At 37.8% G+C, this 17,444-nt stretch overlaps 1 protein-coding gene across 1 annotated transcript in view; it reads left to right on the top strand.

The window, feature by feature from the left end:
- Positions 1–17,444, top strand: part of ANKS1B (ankyrin repeat and sterile alpha motif domain containing 1B) — a 1,189,006-nt gene that overhangs the window by 62,402 nt on the left and 1,109,160 nt on the right. Inside the window, exons 3-4 of the mRNA XM_072655669.1 lie at positions 7,084–7,134; positions 12,087–12,230. Coding sequence (XP_072511770.1) covers positions 7,084–7,134; positions 12,087–12,230 — 195 coding nt within the window. The remainder of the gene's footprint in view (positions 1–7,083; positions 7,135–12,086; positions 12,231–17,444) is intronic.

Genomic DNA, 17,444 nt, shown 5'->3' with positions numbered 1-17,444 from the left:
GGCATGGTCTGTTTTTACTTTTCCTTCTGGTCTTCAGAGCACAATGCTTAGCACACATTAAGTGGTAACAAATATTTGTTGATTAATTGATAACATATTTAGGCTCTGAGTTCTCTTTCTTGTCAAGCGATTTTTTAAAAAGTTGCTTTCCATGTTTATCTTTGTACCTAAGACAGATTTACAAATACATTGAAAACAGGATTCTGAAAGACTGTGAAATGTGTATCAGCCAATCAAAAGCCTTCTTTCCTGGGTCACTCCTGTTTGAAATATTGGCATTCTCTGGGTGTTCTTTCACCTGAAAGCTCCTATCATAGCTTACCATGGTGTGAAAGTGATCAAAGTGCTCCAGAAGCAGCAAAACCCAAGCTTTGTAAAGGTTCCACCTCTGATGGCCATATTAACCATTCAAGCACTTGCCTAATTCATTTACTAGTTCATTGTTTGACTTCAGATAATGGCTTTATTTTGCAAGAGCTGCTCTTGAAGACTGTGGATGAAGCTGTAGAGGGACGATTATGCATTAGTGAGGGAAGGATCTCACTGGTGAAATCATTGAAGTGTTTAAGAAATCTTCTGGTGATACTCTGGTGCAATATTTGTCAACATGTGACCCTAGGATTCCTTGGCACCCACAGGATACTTTTAGGGCATCTGCAAAATTAAAACTATTTTCATAATAATGTGAAAATGTTACTTGCCTATTAAAATATTCTTCCATATTCCAACTACCTAGCTGTATGAGACCAGATTTTCTTCATGAACTTCAGTCTGAACAAGATATCACAATAGACTGAATGCAGAAGGTGATATAAGAACCCAGCTATCTTCTATTAACCCAGACATGAGGGAGTTTTGCAAAAATATGTAAAACAATGTCACTCTCCTCATTAACTATCCTTTGCTTTTGTTTGGGAAGATGTAGTTACTATTTATAAAGGTATATTATTTGCTTTGACATGTAATAGGTAGATTTTTGGTATTTTTAAATGAATGAATATGCTGAAGTTATCAGTTTAATTTCTAATATGGTAGGTTTTGATGGCTATAACTCACATAAACCATAGCTCTTTGGGACACTCCATCATTTTGTAACAGTGTAAAGAGTCCCTGAGACCAAAACATTTAAAAACCACTGCTCTGTGGCTGTGTATAAACTCGGTAGAATCAAAATTGAAAGTGACCCAAATGGAGAGTGTCATGTTGTGTGAAGTCCATGGTAGCAGACTGTTGATGACAAACTGTGTCCAAGCGGTGGTGGAAGAGACATCATTGAGGATGTGTGAGGATCAAAGAGAAAATGAACTTCTCACAAAGAAAGAGTAAGGATGCACTGGGATCAATAACATTCAAAGACTTTTAGGATTTGTTGTAGATCCTTCAAAATTTGTTAATGGAAGAAAAAGGACAACAATTATATGAAATGAAAAAGCATTGATGAGACATGAGATGAACTCACAAATTAATTGTTTATGGAAATCCTATACCAACAAGAGCAAGGTGTTTTAAAGTACCACTTCATCTTGTACTAAGAACAGTCTCCACCTATTTCCTTCCATATTGCTAAGCTAGAAATGAATAATGATTTGGTAAGAATATAATATTAATACTATTAGAAGAATAGTAGCAGTAACCATCACTTATATAGTGATTTGAGGTTTGTAAAAAGTTTTGCATTTGCTGCATAATTTGGATCTCACAACAATCTTGGGTGGGTAGGGTGCTTTCATTATCCCCATTTTGTAGAGGAGGAAACTGAGGTAGACAAGTTATGTGACATGCCCAAGATCATTGAGTTAATGTTTCTGAACTTGGAGTTGAAACAGTTCATTCCTGACTCTAGGTCTAGCTCTCTATCCACTGTGTCATCTAGATACCTCTGACGTAATATAACAGAAGGGAATGACAAAGAATAATGAATTTATATGCTAACTTATTTTAATGACAGCAGATCACAGTGGGATTTCCTGTCCCTCTTTATTGTGGTATTTTGCTTTGGGAGACATTCTTATTGTCTTTTTCATCGTCTATCTACATATGGTGGACCCAGTCTGCCCCTGCCCGCAATACCCTCCCTCCTTTCCTTCATGATTTAGTTCTTAGGTGAAGCTTATCTTGCTCCCCTCACCGGCTAGTATTTCTCTTGCCTTAAAAAAATGATCTTGCATTTCTTTGGTATGTATTTTTACACGTGGATATTATTCCCAGATGCAATGTAGTGAACTTCTTGTGGGCAGGTACTATCAATTTTTCTCTTTCAGGAATAGGGAGGTGATAGTGCCAAAGTACTCACTTTATCAGACCTCACCTGGAGTGTTATGGTTCAATCCTGGTTTAAAAAGGATTTGAATAAGCTGGGGAATGTCCTGAGAGGGTCAACCAGAAAATCAAAGGGCTTTGAGTGACACCATAGGCAGATTACTTGAAGGAAATGTACTTGTTTTGATGGGATTCTAGATCTTTTGTAGTATTTGAAGGGATGTCATGTGGAGAAGGAATTAGACCATTCTCTTTGGCTCCAGAAACAACATGGAGAAGTTGTAAAGAGAAAAAATTCAACTCCATATCAGGAAAAGCCTCAAATTAATTAAAGCTGGCCCGAAGTAGAATGGTGTGCCTCAAGTGTCAACTTTCTACTTGTAGCTCTTCAAGAAGAGGCCAGATGACTATTTGTTGGAGGTCTTAGCTATTGTGTATGGATTGTACTAGAATGACCCTTAGAGATTCCCTTTCAATTTCATTTCTCTGATTCTATGAAAATTGACCACCTGCTTAGAGTGTCTTGCTTTGAATCTCATGTTACCTGTGTCCCTTTGGGAAAATTATTTAAAATATCTGGGCATAATTTTTTTCTTTTAATTTGTTTTTGTTTTAATATGTAAGACAAAAAGTTTGACCAGATAGCTCAGAGTCCTTCCACCTCTAAATCTATGATCCTATGATCAGAAGAGATGTTGGTTTTTTTTTTTTTTTTTTTTTTTTTTTACTTTTAAACTTTCTCCTTGACCTGTTTTATGGAGGATTAAAATTAATGGGCTCTTCCTCTCTGATGAAAATAGTAGACAGAAGAGTATGGAATCTTGCCAGTTGTAGCAATGAAACTTTGATTTTATTGATGACAGATTGGGGTGAGGAGAGGGGACAGGATGAAAGGAATGGTAGGGAGTAATGGGATGATTAAGTAATGGCCACCAGTTGTACTGTTGTGAAATGATTTTCAGAGAGTCTTGTCTGGTTTCTAATTGGGCACATGCAGAATACAACTCCATTTTTCTAGATTAATTGACTCAGATAGCAAGAAAATTTTGGGAATGGACAATATTCAAATTTAGTTGGAAGAGACTTCTTTAAAGTGACAGATGGGGAAGGGTGTTTGACAGTTGTGGTAAAAAGGAAGTTGTGTAGAAGTCATTTGTGTGGAGATAGGGGAAAATGGGATGGCTTAGTTTGAACCATTTGGGAAGCCAGAGGGAAATAAAAGAGAATGCATTGTGTTGTTGTGCTGGGGGAGGGAAAAGTAAATTCTTTCAATAGAATGTTGCACACATCTGCTTGGATCATGAAAAGCAACAGCTGGCATCACTTCTGTCAACTTCTTATGTAGTCATTTTGATCTGTGTGCCCATCATCTGAGATGATTTTGGTGCCTCTCTATTTTTAGGTGGAAAAACTATCATTGCATAGCTGTTCTGTCTCATTGCCCCCACCCTGGGGTAGGTGGAAACAAACAAGAAATAAGAAATGGTGTCTACACTGTGGCAGAGTTAAATGAGTGCTGAATGTTGAGGGATGAATCTTGAGTTACACTGGACCTGAGTCTGAATCCTGACTCTACCCATTTACTGGTTGTGTGACCTGTGGCCTCAATTCCCTCACCTGTCAAATGACAGCATTGGACTAGTTCAGTGGTGTTGAACTCAAACAGAAATGTGAGTCACTAATTCAGACATGAGGATCCCTGAGGGCTTTATATATTGACTTAGAAAACCATATACCGGCATTATCTATGTTCTGCTGTATTTTTATTTATTTTGTTAAATATATTTTAATTACATTTTAGTCTAACGGTATTAAGGAGTGTCCTTCAGTGTTGCTCACATGTTTGACATCTTTGGACAAGATGACCTCTAAGGTCCCTTTCGCATATAAATATATAATTCTATGAACTGTTTAAGAAACGGAGGAAAAACATCTTATATATCATAGTTTTACAGATGAGGTACTGGAAGCAGCATGAAGTTATGGCTAGAACGGAGTCAGGGAGAGCTGTGTTCACTTCCTGCCTCAATCTTTAATTAGCTGTTTGACCATGGGCATGCACCTTGAACACTCTGTGTTCCCTTTTCTGTAAATAAGGGAATTGGTCCCTCCCACCTCTCAATCTAAGACCTATAACTTAATTTCTTTTGTTCTGTGAACTCTTCCTCACCTAGACATGGCTTTCCAAACTGAATCCCTGGTCCAGTTTAAGCCCGACTTGGTGATTTCTTCTAAAATGAAACATTTTGCCTTAGAGTCCTTGAGGGAGAGTCATAAAGGCAGGATAGAGAATTAGATGTATTTTTATCTGAGGTTTCCAAGATAGCAGCACAAGGGAATTCTCAGGAGATATGAACTGGTAGCTGCTGCAAATCCACTTAGATCCAAGCAAAGGGTTTTGGACGATGATGATGATGATGATGATGATGATGATGATGATGATGATGATAAAGATACAGATAAAAAGCTATCTGGTTTAAGATTTTTTAGAGAGAAACATTAATAAAGAACAGACTTTATTTTCCTCATAAAATTTATTTCTACTATAATAATTTCTCATCCCCTTCAATACAATGTAAGCTCCCTGAAGGCAGAAACTGATTCATTTTTGCCTTTGTCTTTCCAGAACCTTCCCCCTATGGTGCCTGCTTGGTACACAGTACGTGCTTACTAAATTCTTGTTTGATAGAACTGAATTGAACTATATTACCCAGTGGAAGCTCCTTGAGGGCAGGGGTAGTTTAATTTTTGTCAGGTTTGCATAGTAGACATAGCTGTGGACTTGGAGTCAGAAAGACCTGAGTTCAAATCCAGCCTCAGACACTCATCAGCTTGTCACTTTGCCTCAGTTTCCTCAAGTGTAAAGAGCCTTAACTATGACATTCACCTCCCAGAACTGTTGTGAGGATCCAATGAGATATTTGTACAATACTTTGTAAGCACAATTGCTATTTTTGTTATTATTGATGTTATTTTCATATTCTCAGTTTAAAAAAGCATATAGTAGATGCTTAATAAATGCTTGAGGGAACTTAATTGAACTATATTACCCAATAGAATGGAAGATACTTGAGGATATGGGGTTGAATATCTGTCTTCATATTCCTGATTCTGAGCACATTAAATGAAAGCTTATATGATGCGGGTACTCCATCCATGATGCAGATGGTGACTGACTCTTCTTTGTCCTCATCCTTTGTGAGTTTTGGCCGAAATATTGTGCACTGGGTAAAGAAGAGGCTTGGCACCCTTTGGTCAAAGCAAACCATACTCTTCAATAAATACATGATAATTTAAAATGAAGTCATTATTTTTTCCATATAGAAATATTTTTCCATATAAAAATTACTCAGAAGATGTTATCAAACGTAGTCATATAAAAAGGGAGCTGGACAAAGATTATAGCATTACATGTAATTTTTTATAAAAAGCTTAAAATAGAAACAGTGAAAACATCCAATAGTAGAGAATGATTAAGTAAATTTTGATGGATTCCTATAATGGCAGACCATAATGCTATGAAGAGAGACTCTGAAAGACCTTTATAGAATAATGTGGAAAAAGACAGAACCAGACGCATTAGTACATGTCAGTTATGCCCATATGAGGGAACAGAAATGAGGACTAGGGGAATATGGATGAAGACAGAATGAGCAAAGGATTTAGAGAAATTCCTTGTTATCTTTATAAACTTGACAAACATGCATATTACCTCATACAAAGAAGAGCAGAGAAGGAAGAGTCTATAGGAAATTGTGAATAGGAGCAAAGAATTCTGATGGGATTTTAGAGAGAGCCATTAGAAGGCAGGTGGACACTTTATGCTGTTAAATTTATTCTTTTGAGTGTAATTAGTAACTAAAGAAGTTTAGTTGTTTGTATTAATGTTCCATGTTAGGTTTCTAATCACTTATTTTAACTAATGTTAAAAATTGTACCCTGTGCACAATAAGACTTAATGCTAGGGATGCTCTGAGCTTAATAATATATGGCTTAAAAATGTACTTTAAGCATATACACATATTTAATATACATTATTGTGGCATTTTATGGATGAGAAAACTGAGGCAGAGTGACATTAAGTGACATTCCCATGATCACACAACTGGTAAGTGTCTGAGGCTGGATTTGAACTTGGGTCTTTGTGATTCCAAGTCCATAGCTATAAGCATTATGTTACCTGACAAAAATTGAAGTACCCTTACTCTCAAGGAACTTGCATAATATTGAGTTCAATTCAGTTTTATCAAACAAGCATTTAATAAGCACCTTCTGTGTGCTAAGCAGGTGCTATAGATGGTAGGTGCTAGAAGGAGTCTGAAAGCTTCATGAAGAGTTGGGCTTATTCTTTCCCCCACCATTTTAGGCATTGCTGAGGATCCAGGCGAGAGGCTTGGTTGCTATAACAACCAATTAGTTCATCACTTTCAAAATCATCTTGAAAATGTAAAGGGACCATGATTTGCTACTGATTTTAGAATATCTTGGGATCATAGATTTAGAGTTGGAAGGGAGCTCAATCATCTCTTGTTTCACATCCCTCATTTTACAGATGATGAAACTCTGTCCCCAAGCTGTAAAGTGACTTAGGTTGGGCTCCTAGGTGTATTGACTTAGAGCTGGGAGTCAATTTAGACATCCTTTTGTCTCTTCCCTTTACTGGATCCCACACTTAGAGCTGGAAGGGGTTTTATTACCATCTAGCCTAATTCATTTTACCAATATGGAAACTGAGGTCCAGGGAAGTAAAGTGATGTAAGCTCATAGAATTAGAGTTGAAAGGGACCTGAGAGACCATTTAATCCTTTCCTCCTCCTTTTACAGATCAGAAACTGCATCGCAGAGAAGTGGAATAACATATCCAGGGCCACAGAGGTGAGGTTCCAGCCCAGGTCTTTCTCCTTCAAATCTAGCCCCCTTTCCACTGTCTGTTGTTAGTTCTGAGAAGTACATGAGTGAGTCAGTCACTGCTATAAGTAACATGCTCTTTGATCAGTTTGGGAAGCTTAAGAGGTAAAAGGCACAAAGTTTACTTAACTGGAGAGGCCAAAGGTTTCAGGAGTTAGGGACAAATCAAGTCAACATGGATTTGTTTGATACCTCCCATGTGCCAGGCACTGTGATGGTGGTTCAAAGGGAGGAAAAATCAGTCTCTGTCCTCAGAGCTTACCGTCTAATGGGAAAGAACACAGACAGGCAATTATATACAAACAAGCCATATGGTATGTAGAGTAATCTGGAGATAAAGAAGGTGCTAGCTTTAAGGAGGGTTGGAAAAACTTCTTGTAGAAAGTGGAATTTTAGTTGAGACTTGGACAAGAAGAGGGTAGCTAGAGCACTTGAGTGGCCAATTGAGCCTCTTGCCTAGATCCAAGATGGATGCCACCTAGCTGGGGCAGGTCATTGTCTTCCTCCTCATGCCATCTTCAATGTTATATCACTCTCCAAACCTGTTCCCACAAGGGCATGACTAACACCTGGTATTATTAACACCGAGACAGTCATCCATCCTTCAAGAATATTTGCTATATGGCAACCATTGTGCCAAGAGATGAGGACACAAAAGCAAAAACATGGTCTCTGCTTTGAGGATGCAAGAAAGACCTTGAAGAAGGGGGATTTGAGTTGAGTCTCAAAGGAGGCTGTGGATGCTAGGATAGGGAAGTGAGGGGTGGGGTATCTAGATCTGCAAGATGGCCAACATAAAGGCAACAAGTGGGAGAGGAAGTATCACTATGTATAAAGACTAGCAAGACACCTCAAGGATTGTAGTTTTGTAAATTGTATAACTGTAGATTGTAGAAGGGGAGAAAAGTTTAAGATGATTAGCAGCATAGGAAAGGGTCAGGTCAGGAACATTTTAAAATACTGAACAGATGAAAGGCTACCAGCAGGACTGTCAATCAGGGAGGTTTGGGCATAATGGTGTTCAGCTCATAGCAAACAGATGAGGGTCCATGATGAGCTCCTGCTTCCATGCTTCTTCTAGGAAGTGTAGCTGGAGGAAGGGTGGAGATGCTTGCTCCTATCTGGGGTCATGACAGGATCATAGCATGTTGGGAATGGAACCTGCTCACCCGGCTCAATAGGAAGTTGGGGGCAAAGAGACACCAATCAGATTAGGAAACTAAGGGGAGAGAGGAGGAAGGAATGAGTATTTATTAAGTACCTATTAAGTATCGGGTATATATGTGTGTTTTTGAAATATTAACTCACTTGATCCTCACAACACCCCTCTAAGGTAGGTGTTGTTATTATTCCATTTTACAGATAAGGAAACGGACAGACAGAGGTTCTTGCTCAGGTTACACAGCTAGAAAGTGAGATTGGAATGAGTGCCAGCCCCAGTCCTTTTCTGATATGCCATGTGGCTGGCTTAATATCTATGAAGGATTCCATCAGTACCTAGAACATGAGATCTAAGAGATTCCCATACTTGGAGGGTTCAAATCTTGCCTCAAGGACTTGCTCTCCAGGTGACAGTGCATATCACTTTATCTCTTTTAAGGTCCCCTTCAGTTCTAGATTTGGAGACCTAAGAACTTTCTTAAAACTTGAGAACTTAACCTGGGCATTCCTTATCTGGGACCCACAGATCCCAAGGTTGGTGAATTTGGATAGTAAAAAATTGCTTTGTATTTTCACTAACCTCTGATGGAAATTTAGCATTTCATCCAATTATGGCAATCGAGAACAAACCAGATTATTATTAGTAGTACTTGTGATGGTCACCAGTCGAAATCACAGATATTTTTATTTCACATCATAGTTGTTGCAGATATCCTGAAATATCACTTACACTCATCACTACTTATAAATTACTGTAGTTATTATGTCTTGCTAAATCCCATATGATCCCGACCTTCTTCTCCACAAACCATTTCATTATAGTTTTCGTTGGAATTCTGTGTATTTTCTTTTATTCATTCCAAAACAATATTCTGAAAAGCATCCGTAGACTTCACCAGACTGACAAAGGAATGCACGGCACAGTAAAAATTGAGTACTTCTTCTATAATTATGGTTCTTGAAGGAACTTGGAATAAAGGGGAAGAAAGAATTACCTAAATTTAGGTTTATTTGAACTGAATTTTTCTTGTTGTTATCTATTCAAAGATGCCCATTTGGTTATGTCTAGTTTGTTAACAGCTGTTGAAGTAATCTTTCTTGAGGAGTCAAATGTGGTCCATTTTTAGAATGTCTTCAGGGCTTGTTCCTTCTGGCTAAATCTCATTAGTAGGATGATGATGGAATTAAAATGATAATTCTGAAGTTGGGAAGGCAATGATTGACGCTGCCATATCAGTGGGCTTCTCTAGGGAGCCCTTCTTCTTTCCTGGATGCCAGAGCTGCCTTAGACTAGGAGCTGCCTTTCCATCCTTTAATGAATTCCATGAATCCAAATTGAGCATTTTTTACATCCTAAGTCCCATAAGGGTTGTAATGGAGATAGTAAAGACAGGGTCCCTGCCTTGTAGGCGCTTACCGTCCAGCAGGGGAGATAAGGCAGGTGCACAAATAACTGTCCTAACAGATTTGATTCTTTAAAGGATTTTTATTTTCTCAGTGCTGATAATCCCTCCAGTGATAGAAATAAAAACTCTTCCAACCCTTCCCATCCCAAGTAGTTTGGGTACATGCTTTCCAGTGCAACTAGATGGCGCCATAGTGGATAATCTCAGGCCTGGAGTTAGTAAGACTCATCTTCTGAATTCAAATCTATCCTCAACCACTTACTAACTGTATGACCTTGGACACTTACCCTTTAACAAATACTTAACCATGTTTGCCTCAGTTTCCTCATCTGTAAAATGAGATGGAGAAGGGAATGGCAAATCACTCCAGTATCTTTGCCAAGAAAACCAACAATAGGGTAGTGATGGTGTCATGGAGAGTTGGACAAGACTGGAACAACCATGCAACAACAACAGTTGAGCCAAACTGGCCTTCTTGTAGCTCATATACGGCATCCTGCTTCCCATTTCTGTAATTTTACTGTTCCTCATTTCTGGAAGGCTCTCCCTCCTTACTTTCACCTCTTAGAAGTGCTTGTTTCTAAACTGAGCTCAAGTTTACAATTCCAGTGGCAATAAATAGCCATACACATTTCTCCACAATTCTTCTAGCATTGGACTTATTGACTTTTTTTTATTTTGGGGGTTAATTTGATGAGTGTCTTCATTGTTTCTTATAGCACAAGAACATGCCCTAACATTCAGTGTGCCACAAACTAATCATTTATTCCATTTGATGGGTGCCTACTTTCCAGTTCTTTGCTGCCAGAGAAGAGCTTTTTTAAATGTGTTGGTACTTATGAGCCTCTTCTTTCTGTCTTTGCATTCTTGGGATACTGGCTCTTGGCTTTCTTTTGGCTCCTACTGGCCTGAGCTGTTGAGATCTGTAAGTCTTTTCACCAAGGAGAGCTCTGTAGAGCTGTGACGGGCATAATAATAACAATACTGCAGTTTCCTAGGTCATTATGTCTGATTGTGATTTGTTTGGTTGCTTGTTGTCTTTCCCACTCAATTTCATTTCATTCTTTAATGCATGTGGACAGTATGATGTAGTGGTGAGAACACCAGAATAGGAATAGGGAGACTGGGCTCTAATTATTATTGATCATGTGACCCTATCTATGGCCCTTTACTTCTCTTTTCTCATGAATATTTGATAATAGATAATAAAAAATTTGAGTCAGTTGAAAAAATTATCAGAATTTTGCTCTTTTCTTAACTAAAAATGGAGATAATCATGTTTACTCCAAATTCAAATTGTATATAGAACAGTGTAGGGATAGTGTTCGTAAATGACATACTCATGGAGCAGGCAGTGTGACTCAGTAGGAAGAAAAGGAATCTGGGTTCATCAAGTAATGCTTCAGATTCTTACTAGCTCTGTGAACCCAGACAAATCACTTCGATAACTAGGTGGCATAGTGGCAAATCTGGCCTCAGACATTTACTAGCTGTGTGGGAAAATCTGGGGAAATCACTTAACCCTATTTGCCTCAGTTTCCTCATCTGTAAAATGAACTGGAGAAGCAAATGACAAGCCACTCCAGTATCTTTTTCAAAAAAACCCTAAATGAGGTCATGAAGAGTTGGACACCACTGAAAATGACTGAATGAAATTAAAAGACAAATCACTTAGACTTTATGGACCTTAATTTCCTGTGTGTAATTGACCTAATGATGGCACCTACCTTGAATGGTCCCTCTAAGGATTAAATGAGACACTGTATGTAAAGTGCTTTGCAATCTTTAAGGTATTAAATAATGTTAGTTATTATTATTATTAAGAATCAGAGAACCTGGGTTCAAATGTCAACGCTAACATTTTCTGTGACTCAGGCAAGTTGCTTTATCTCTCTGGTTCCCAGTTTTTTCATCTGTAAAATAAGGAGGTTAGAGCTCTAAAGATCCCTTCTAGCTCTGCATCTGGGATCACATTACATTAAGTCTCATAAACTCCATGTCTATTCATCTGTACAGTGAAGGATTTGGACTAGGTGACCTTGAAGGTCTTCTTTTCATCTAAAACCGTGTGCTCTGTGATTTACTACTTGTATGATTAGGGGAATAAAAGGCAGGAGGGATGATGACATAGGACCAACTTGGGTGCTGAAGCAGCCCCCACAAAATATTCCAAAGACCCTGAGGAAAGTCTCCAGTGTATTGCAAATGTGAGTCATTACCATAAGCATGGCTAAGATGGATTTCATTTACTAATAGAGAAGTAAGTTAATTGAAGCAATTTAATTGATATTAAGATATCAACATAGCATTGCTATATTGTCAAAAATTGACATAATGTGAATTTAATTGCAGAGGCCTTCATCCACAATAAATCTGTCTCCAGGGGAGTTGGAAGAAGATGATGATGATGCAAACACTTGTGGTCCTTCAGGGCTGTGGGAGGCATTAACTCCCTGTAATGGGTGCCGCAACCTTGGGTTCCCGATGCTGATGCAGGTACTTCTTTTGTTTGGTTTTAAAGAAGTCATGTCAAGGATGAGGGGAAAAAGAAATTTGGTGTCCTGTGTATGTTCTAGACAATTTTTCTTGTAAATGATCGCTGTGATCCATTTCCATTGGCCATTTCCATTGGGTCGGTAAGATGGGGCACTTGTCCAACTTGGTGCTTGTGGTGATTATGGAGACGTTGGGGGAGGAGAATGAGTTTTAGAGAAGGCTTCATAAAGTTTGCCATTTTCATAGTGTTAGGTCATGCCTTTGCGATTCAGGTTTAAGTGTGGTGGGTGCTTGGTGTAATGTTATGTAATTTCTTGGAGAAACACAAAATTGGTCTAAAACAGGGAACTTTAACCCAGGAAAAAGTAAGTTTCTTGAGGGCAAGTGACATTTCACTCCAGTATTTATATCCTAAGAGCCTAGTACACTTTGTAGGTATGTACCTTTCCATCTGCCTTGTAGCTGAACTTTTTTGTGTTTTATTAGCACAGTGTTTGCCACATTATAAATGCTTTTTCACTCATTCACAGATATTTGATAATTGATAACTTCATAAAAAGTCTGAGCCACTTGAAAAATTTCCTTAATTCTTGATCATAGATGCTATACAGCATGGGTTCTTAACTGGAAAACTATGAACCTGTTTTTAAAAATATCATGATAATTGTATTTTAATATAATTTATTTCCTTTGTCATATTGTGTATTTTATATATTTAAAACTTAGATTCTAACAAAAGGTTCATAAATTTTGCCAGACTGCCAAAGTGGTAGATGATACCAAAAAGATTAATATCTCTTTGTTTTTCTAAAGAAAATTTTGGATGAGAGACCCATTATGAGAAGTGTATATTCATATCCTTGATGTACTTTAGGCAAGGAGTAGTGGAAATGAAAGGCAGCCCAGTACATGGAGACAGCTTTGGTTGTCTCTACAGGCAAAAGACCTGGGTGCAAATCCTGCTTCTGATGGTTATTACCTAGGTGATCCTGGAGAAGTCACTTAACTTCCCTTGACTTCAGTTTCCTCATTTATAAAATGCAAGTGTTCAACTAACTGATATCCCTTCCACCTCTGGACCAATAGCCTCTATGATCCTGGCACTGCCATTTACTGGTTAATGTCTACCTTTTTTTCTCTTAAACATTGTGAACTTCTTTGACTTTATGCTGTCTGTCTTCCTTTAGCTGTCTCGTTGTGGAATTTGTCCCCATTCCTCTTTTTCTTTCACCCCCTCCAGCCTCTCTCTTCTGCTCTCTGTTCTTTTCACTCCAGCTACAATAGACTTCTCTCTCTAGGCTTTCTTTGCCGATAGTGATAGGCATAGATTAAGTGATTTCCTCTATGTTCATGATTCTTGAAGCTCTTTCTCTAGAAGTTACTTCCTGCCCTGAGCTCTGCAGCACTCAGTTCTATAGACACTTCCATTTGTATGTCCCACCGGCAACTCAGATTGAACATTTCTCAAATAGACACCACTTTTCCTAGTAGCCTTGTTCTTCTCTCTAGCTTCCCTATCGCTGCTGTTAACAGCTGCATTTTTCTAGTTTTAGGTCATAGACATCAGTTTGGACTTCCTTGTTGGCCTTATGTTTGTAGATTTAGAACTACATCAGAGGCCATCAAATCTAACCGTTTTTGTTTGTTTGTTTGTTTTTACAGAAGAGGGAACTGAAGCACCCAAAGTCAAAGAGACTTGGCCATGGTCACAGAGACAGAGATTTTGAGCTAGAAGGGACCTTACAGGCCACCTTGTCCAATCCCTTCATTTTATAGATGAGGGAACTGAGACCCAGAGGAAAGTGACACATAGATTAGAAGGCAGAAAGCTGGGATTTCAAGTCAGCTTATCTGATTCTAATTCCACATGTTGCCATTCTGAGTCAAAAATCTCAGTCATCCTTGATTTTCCCCTCTGCCATATAGTCTTTTGCCAAATTGTGCCAAATGATTCTCCTCTTACAGTATTTCTTTTTTTGTGGTTGTTCAGTCCTTTTTCAGTCATGTCCAACTCTTTGTGACCCCTTTTGGGATTTTCTTGTCCAAGATACAGAAGTAGTTTACCATTTCCTTCTCTAGCTCATTTTAGAGATGAGGAAACTGAGGCAAACAGGGTGAAGTGACTTTCCCAGGGTCACACAGCTGGTAAGTGTCTGAGGCCGGATTTCAGGAATTCAGGAAGAGCAGTCTTCCTGATTCCAGGCCTGGCACTCTATCCATTGTGCCACCAGACTGCTTGTCCTTCAGTATTTCTGCCTGTTCTTAGAATCATAAATCTAGATCTAAATAATCTTAGAGGTCACTTCATCTAATCCTTCATTTTATTTTTTCTTCTAAAGTTATTTTTAAAATTCCAAAGTTGACAAACATAAAAAGTACATTTAAAAAATTCCCCCTCTCCCAATTACATATAAAAACATTTTTTTAAACATTAATTAAGTTTTGAGTTCCAAATTCTAATCCTTCCTTCCTTCCCTCTCCCTCAGGTGGTAAGAAATCTGATATAAGTTGTATATGTGTAATATAAAACATTTCCTCATTAGTCATATTGTGGGGGGGGGGAAACTCAAAAAAGAGAAGGAAAAAAAGAAAGGAGAAAAGAATGACAGAAACAAAGTGAAAAATAGTATGCGTTGGTCTGTATTCAGATGCCATCAGTTTTTTCTCTGGATGTGGATAGCCCTTTTTGATTTTGGGATTGTCTTGGATCATTGTATTGCTGAGAAGAGCTAATTGTTCATTGTACGGTGCTGTTATTGTGTACAATGTTCTTCTGGTTCTGCTTATTTCATTCTGCAACAATTCATGTAAGTTTTTCCAAGTTTTTCTGAAATTACCCTGTTTGTCATTTCTTATGAAACAGTAATTATATACTCATGTTCAGCCATTCCCTGATGGCCATGCTCTCAATTTCTAGTTTTCCTACAAAAAATGCTAATATAAATATTTTTATTTGAATAGGCTCTTTCCCTGTTTTGGGGAACTTTCTGGAATATAGGTATAGCAGTGGTATTGCTGGATCAAAAGATACTCACAGTTTGATTACGCTTTGGGGATAGTTCCAAATTGTTTTACAGAATGGTTGGATCAATTCACACCTTCACTAATAGCGCATTTGCATCCCAGTTTTCCCACATATCCTCCAACATTTATTATTTTCCTTTTCTGTCATCTTAGCCAATATGATAGGTGTGAGGTAGTACTTTGGAGTTGTTTTAATTTGCATCTCTCTAATCAATAGTGATTTGGAACATTTTTTTCTTATGACTATAGTTAGCTTTGATTTGTTTGTCTGAAAATTGCCTGTTCATATCCTTTGACGATAGATCAATTGGGGAATGACTTGAATTCTTTTGAATTTGACTCAGTTCTCTGTATATTTGAGAAATAAAGTCCTTTATCAAAGATACTTGCTGTAAAATCTCTGCCCCACCCCCAGTTTTCTGCTTTCCTTCTACTTTTGGTTGCATTGGTTTTGTTTGTGCAAAATCTTTTAAATTTTATATAATCAAAATTATCCATTAGCATTTTGTAATGCTCTCTGTATCTGGTTAGGTCCTAAATCCTTCCCTTTTCCGTATATCAGACAGGTAAACTATTTTATTCTCTCCTAATTTGCTTATGATATTGCCGTTTATGTCTAAATTATGTACTTATTTTGTCTTTTTCTTGGTAAATGGTGTCAGATGTTGGATTATATCTAGTTTCTGCCATATTGTTTTCCAGTTTTTCCACCAGTTTTTGTCAAATAATGAGTTTTTGTCCCAAAAGCTTAGATCTTTGGGTTTTTAAAACACTAAATTATTATGGTCATTTGCTACAACAAATTATGTATCTTATTTATTCCACTCATCCACCACTCTGTTTCTTAGTCAGTACCAGATTATTTTGATGATTACCCCCTGATATCTGGAATGGGTAAGTCATCTTCCTTCACATTTTTTTCATTGATTTACCTTGACATTCTTGACTTTTGGTTCTTCCAGATGAATTTTTTTTATTATTTTTCTAGCTCTATCAAGTAATATTTTGGTAATTTGATTGGTATGACACTGAGTATGTAGATTAATTGGGGTAGAATTGTCATTCTTCTGGCTTACCCATTAACAATTAATATTTTTCTGCTTATTTAGATCTGATTTTATTTGTAGTTGTGTTCATATAATCCCCGGGTTTGTCTTGGCAGGTAGACCAAAAGCACATTTTCACATACTTTGTGGAACAGAGGAGAGAGCTGGATGTAAAGCTGGGAATGGCAATTGACAGATGAAAAAACTGGGGCCCTGGAAGGGAGGCTCTGATTGCTCAAAGCCATACAACAAGGAGTAGCAGAACTGAGAGCTGAACCTAAACCTTCTGATTCCAAATATATTGCCCTTTCCATTCTACCATGCTTCTTCTTTTAGGTTGTTTTCCTTTGAGCTGGGAAAATGCAAAATTTGTGTGGCAGGCTGTGATATAGGTCCAGTGGTTCAGAACACTTCCAGGTCCCATCTAAATTTTTGCTTCCAGGAAAAGTACCTTACCACTTCACCTTAGTTGAAACTTTTGAAGGAATCATTATAGGATGATAAAGCGAAAATAAAAGAAACCTATCATAGGAGCACTTGTCTGGGATGCTGAGGAATGGAGCCCTATGTCAGATAGGAGGGTGGACTAGATTAATGAATAAACAAATATTTATTAGACACCTCCTGTATGCCAGGCACTATGCTAGGTGCTTAGCATACACAGGGACACAGCCACCTTTTACTTTCCGTCATGCTATAAAAATTTTAAAATTCTTGGAAAAAGATGCATGCGTCCTCATCCCAATTGTTATTATCTACTTCTGTGGGTTTGATTGAATGAGTTACTTCTTTCTGGGTTTCAGTTTGCTCCATCATAAATTGAGGGCGCTGGGTTTGAGGATTCCTAAGGCTTCTTCTAGCTCTGAAACCTTATGATTTTATACTTAAAGCATTTATTTATTACCTTGTTCTTAAAATTGATTTGAGGCTTTTATATTCTGGTTTCCTAGAAAAAGCTTTTCTACCTTAATTATTAAAATGGGATCAAGGGACAGGCTGAGTAATGAGAATACTTTTAATTTGGTGGCTGTATATAAATCAAGATGTTACATCAGGCTTACATGGTGACACAAGTATTGAATTTAGCACAGCAAGAACTAGCTTATTTGAAGTCACTTAGTGTTTTAGCTTTTCCAATACCTTC

This window comes from Notamacropus eugenii, chromosome 3, assembly GCF_028372415.1.
Source record: "Notamacropus eugenii isolate mMacEug1 chromosome 3, mMacEug1.pri_v2, whole genome shotgun sequence".
NCBI lineage: Eukaryota > Metazoa > Chordata > Mammalia > Diprotodontia > Macropodidae > Notamacropus > Notamacropus eugenii.
This window is presented reverse-complemented; position numbering and strand designations above follow the sequence as displayed.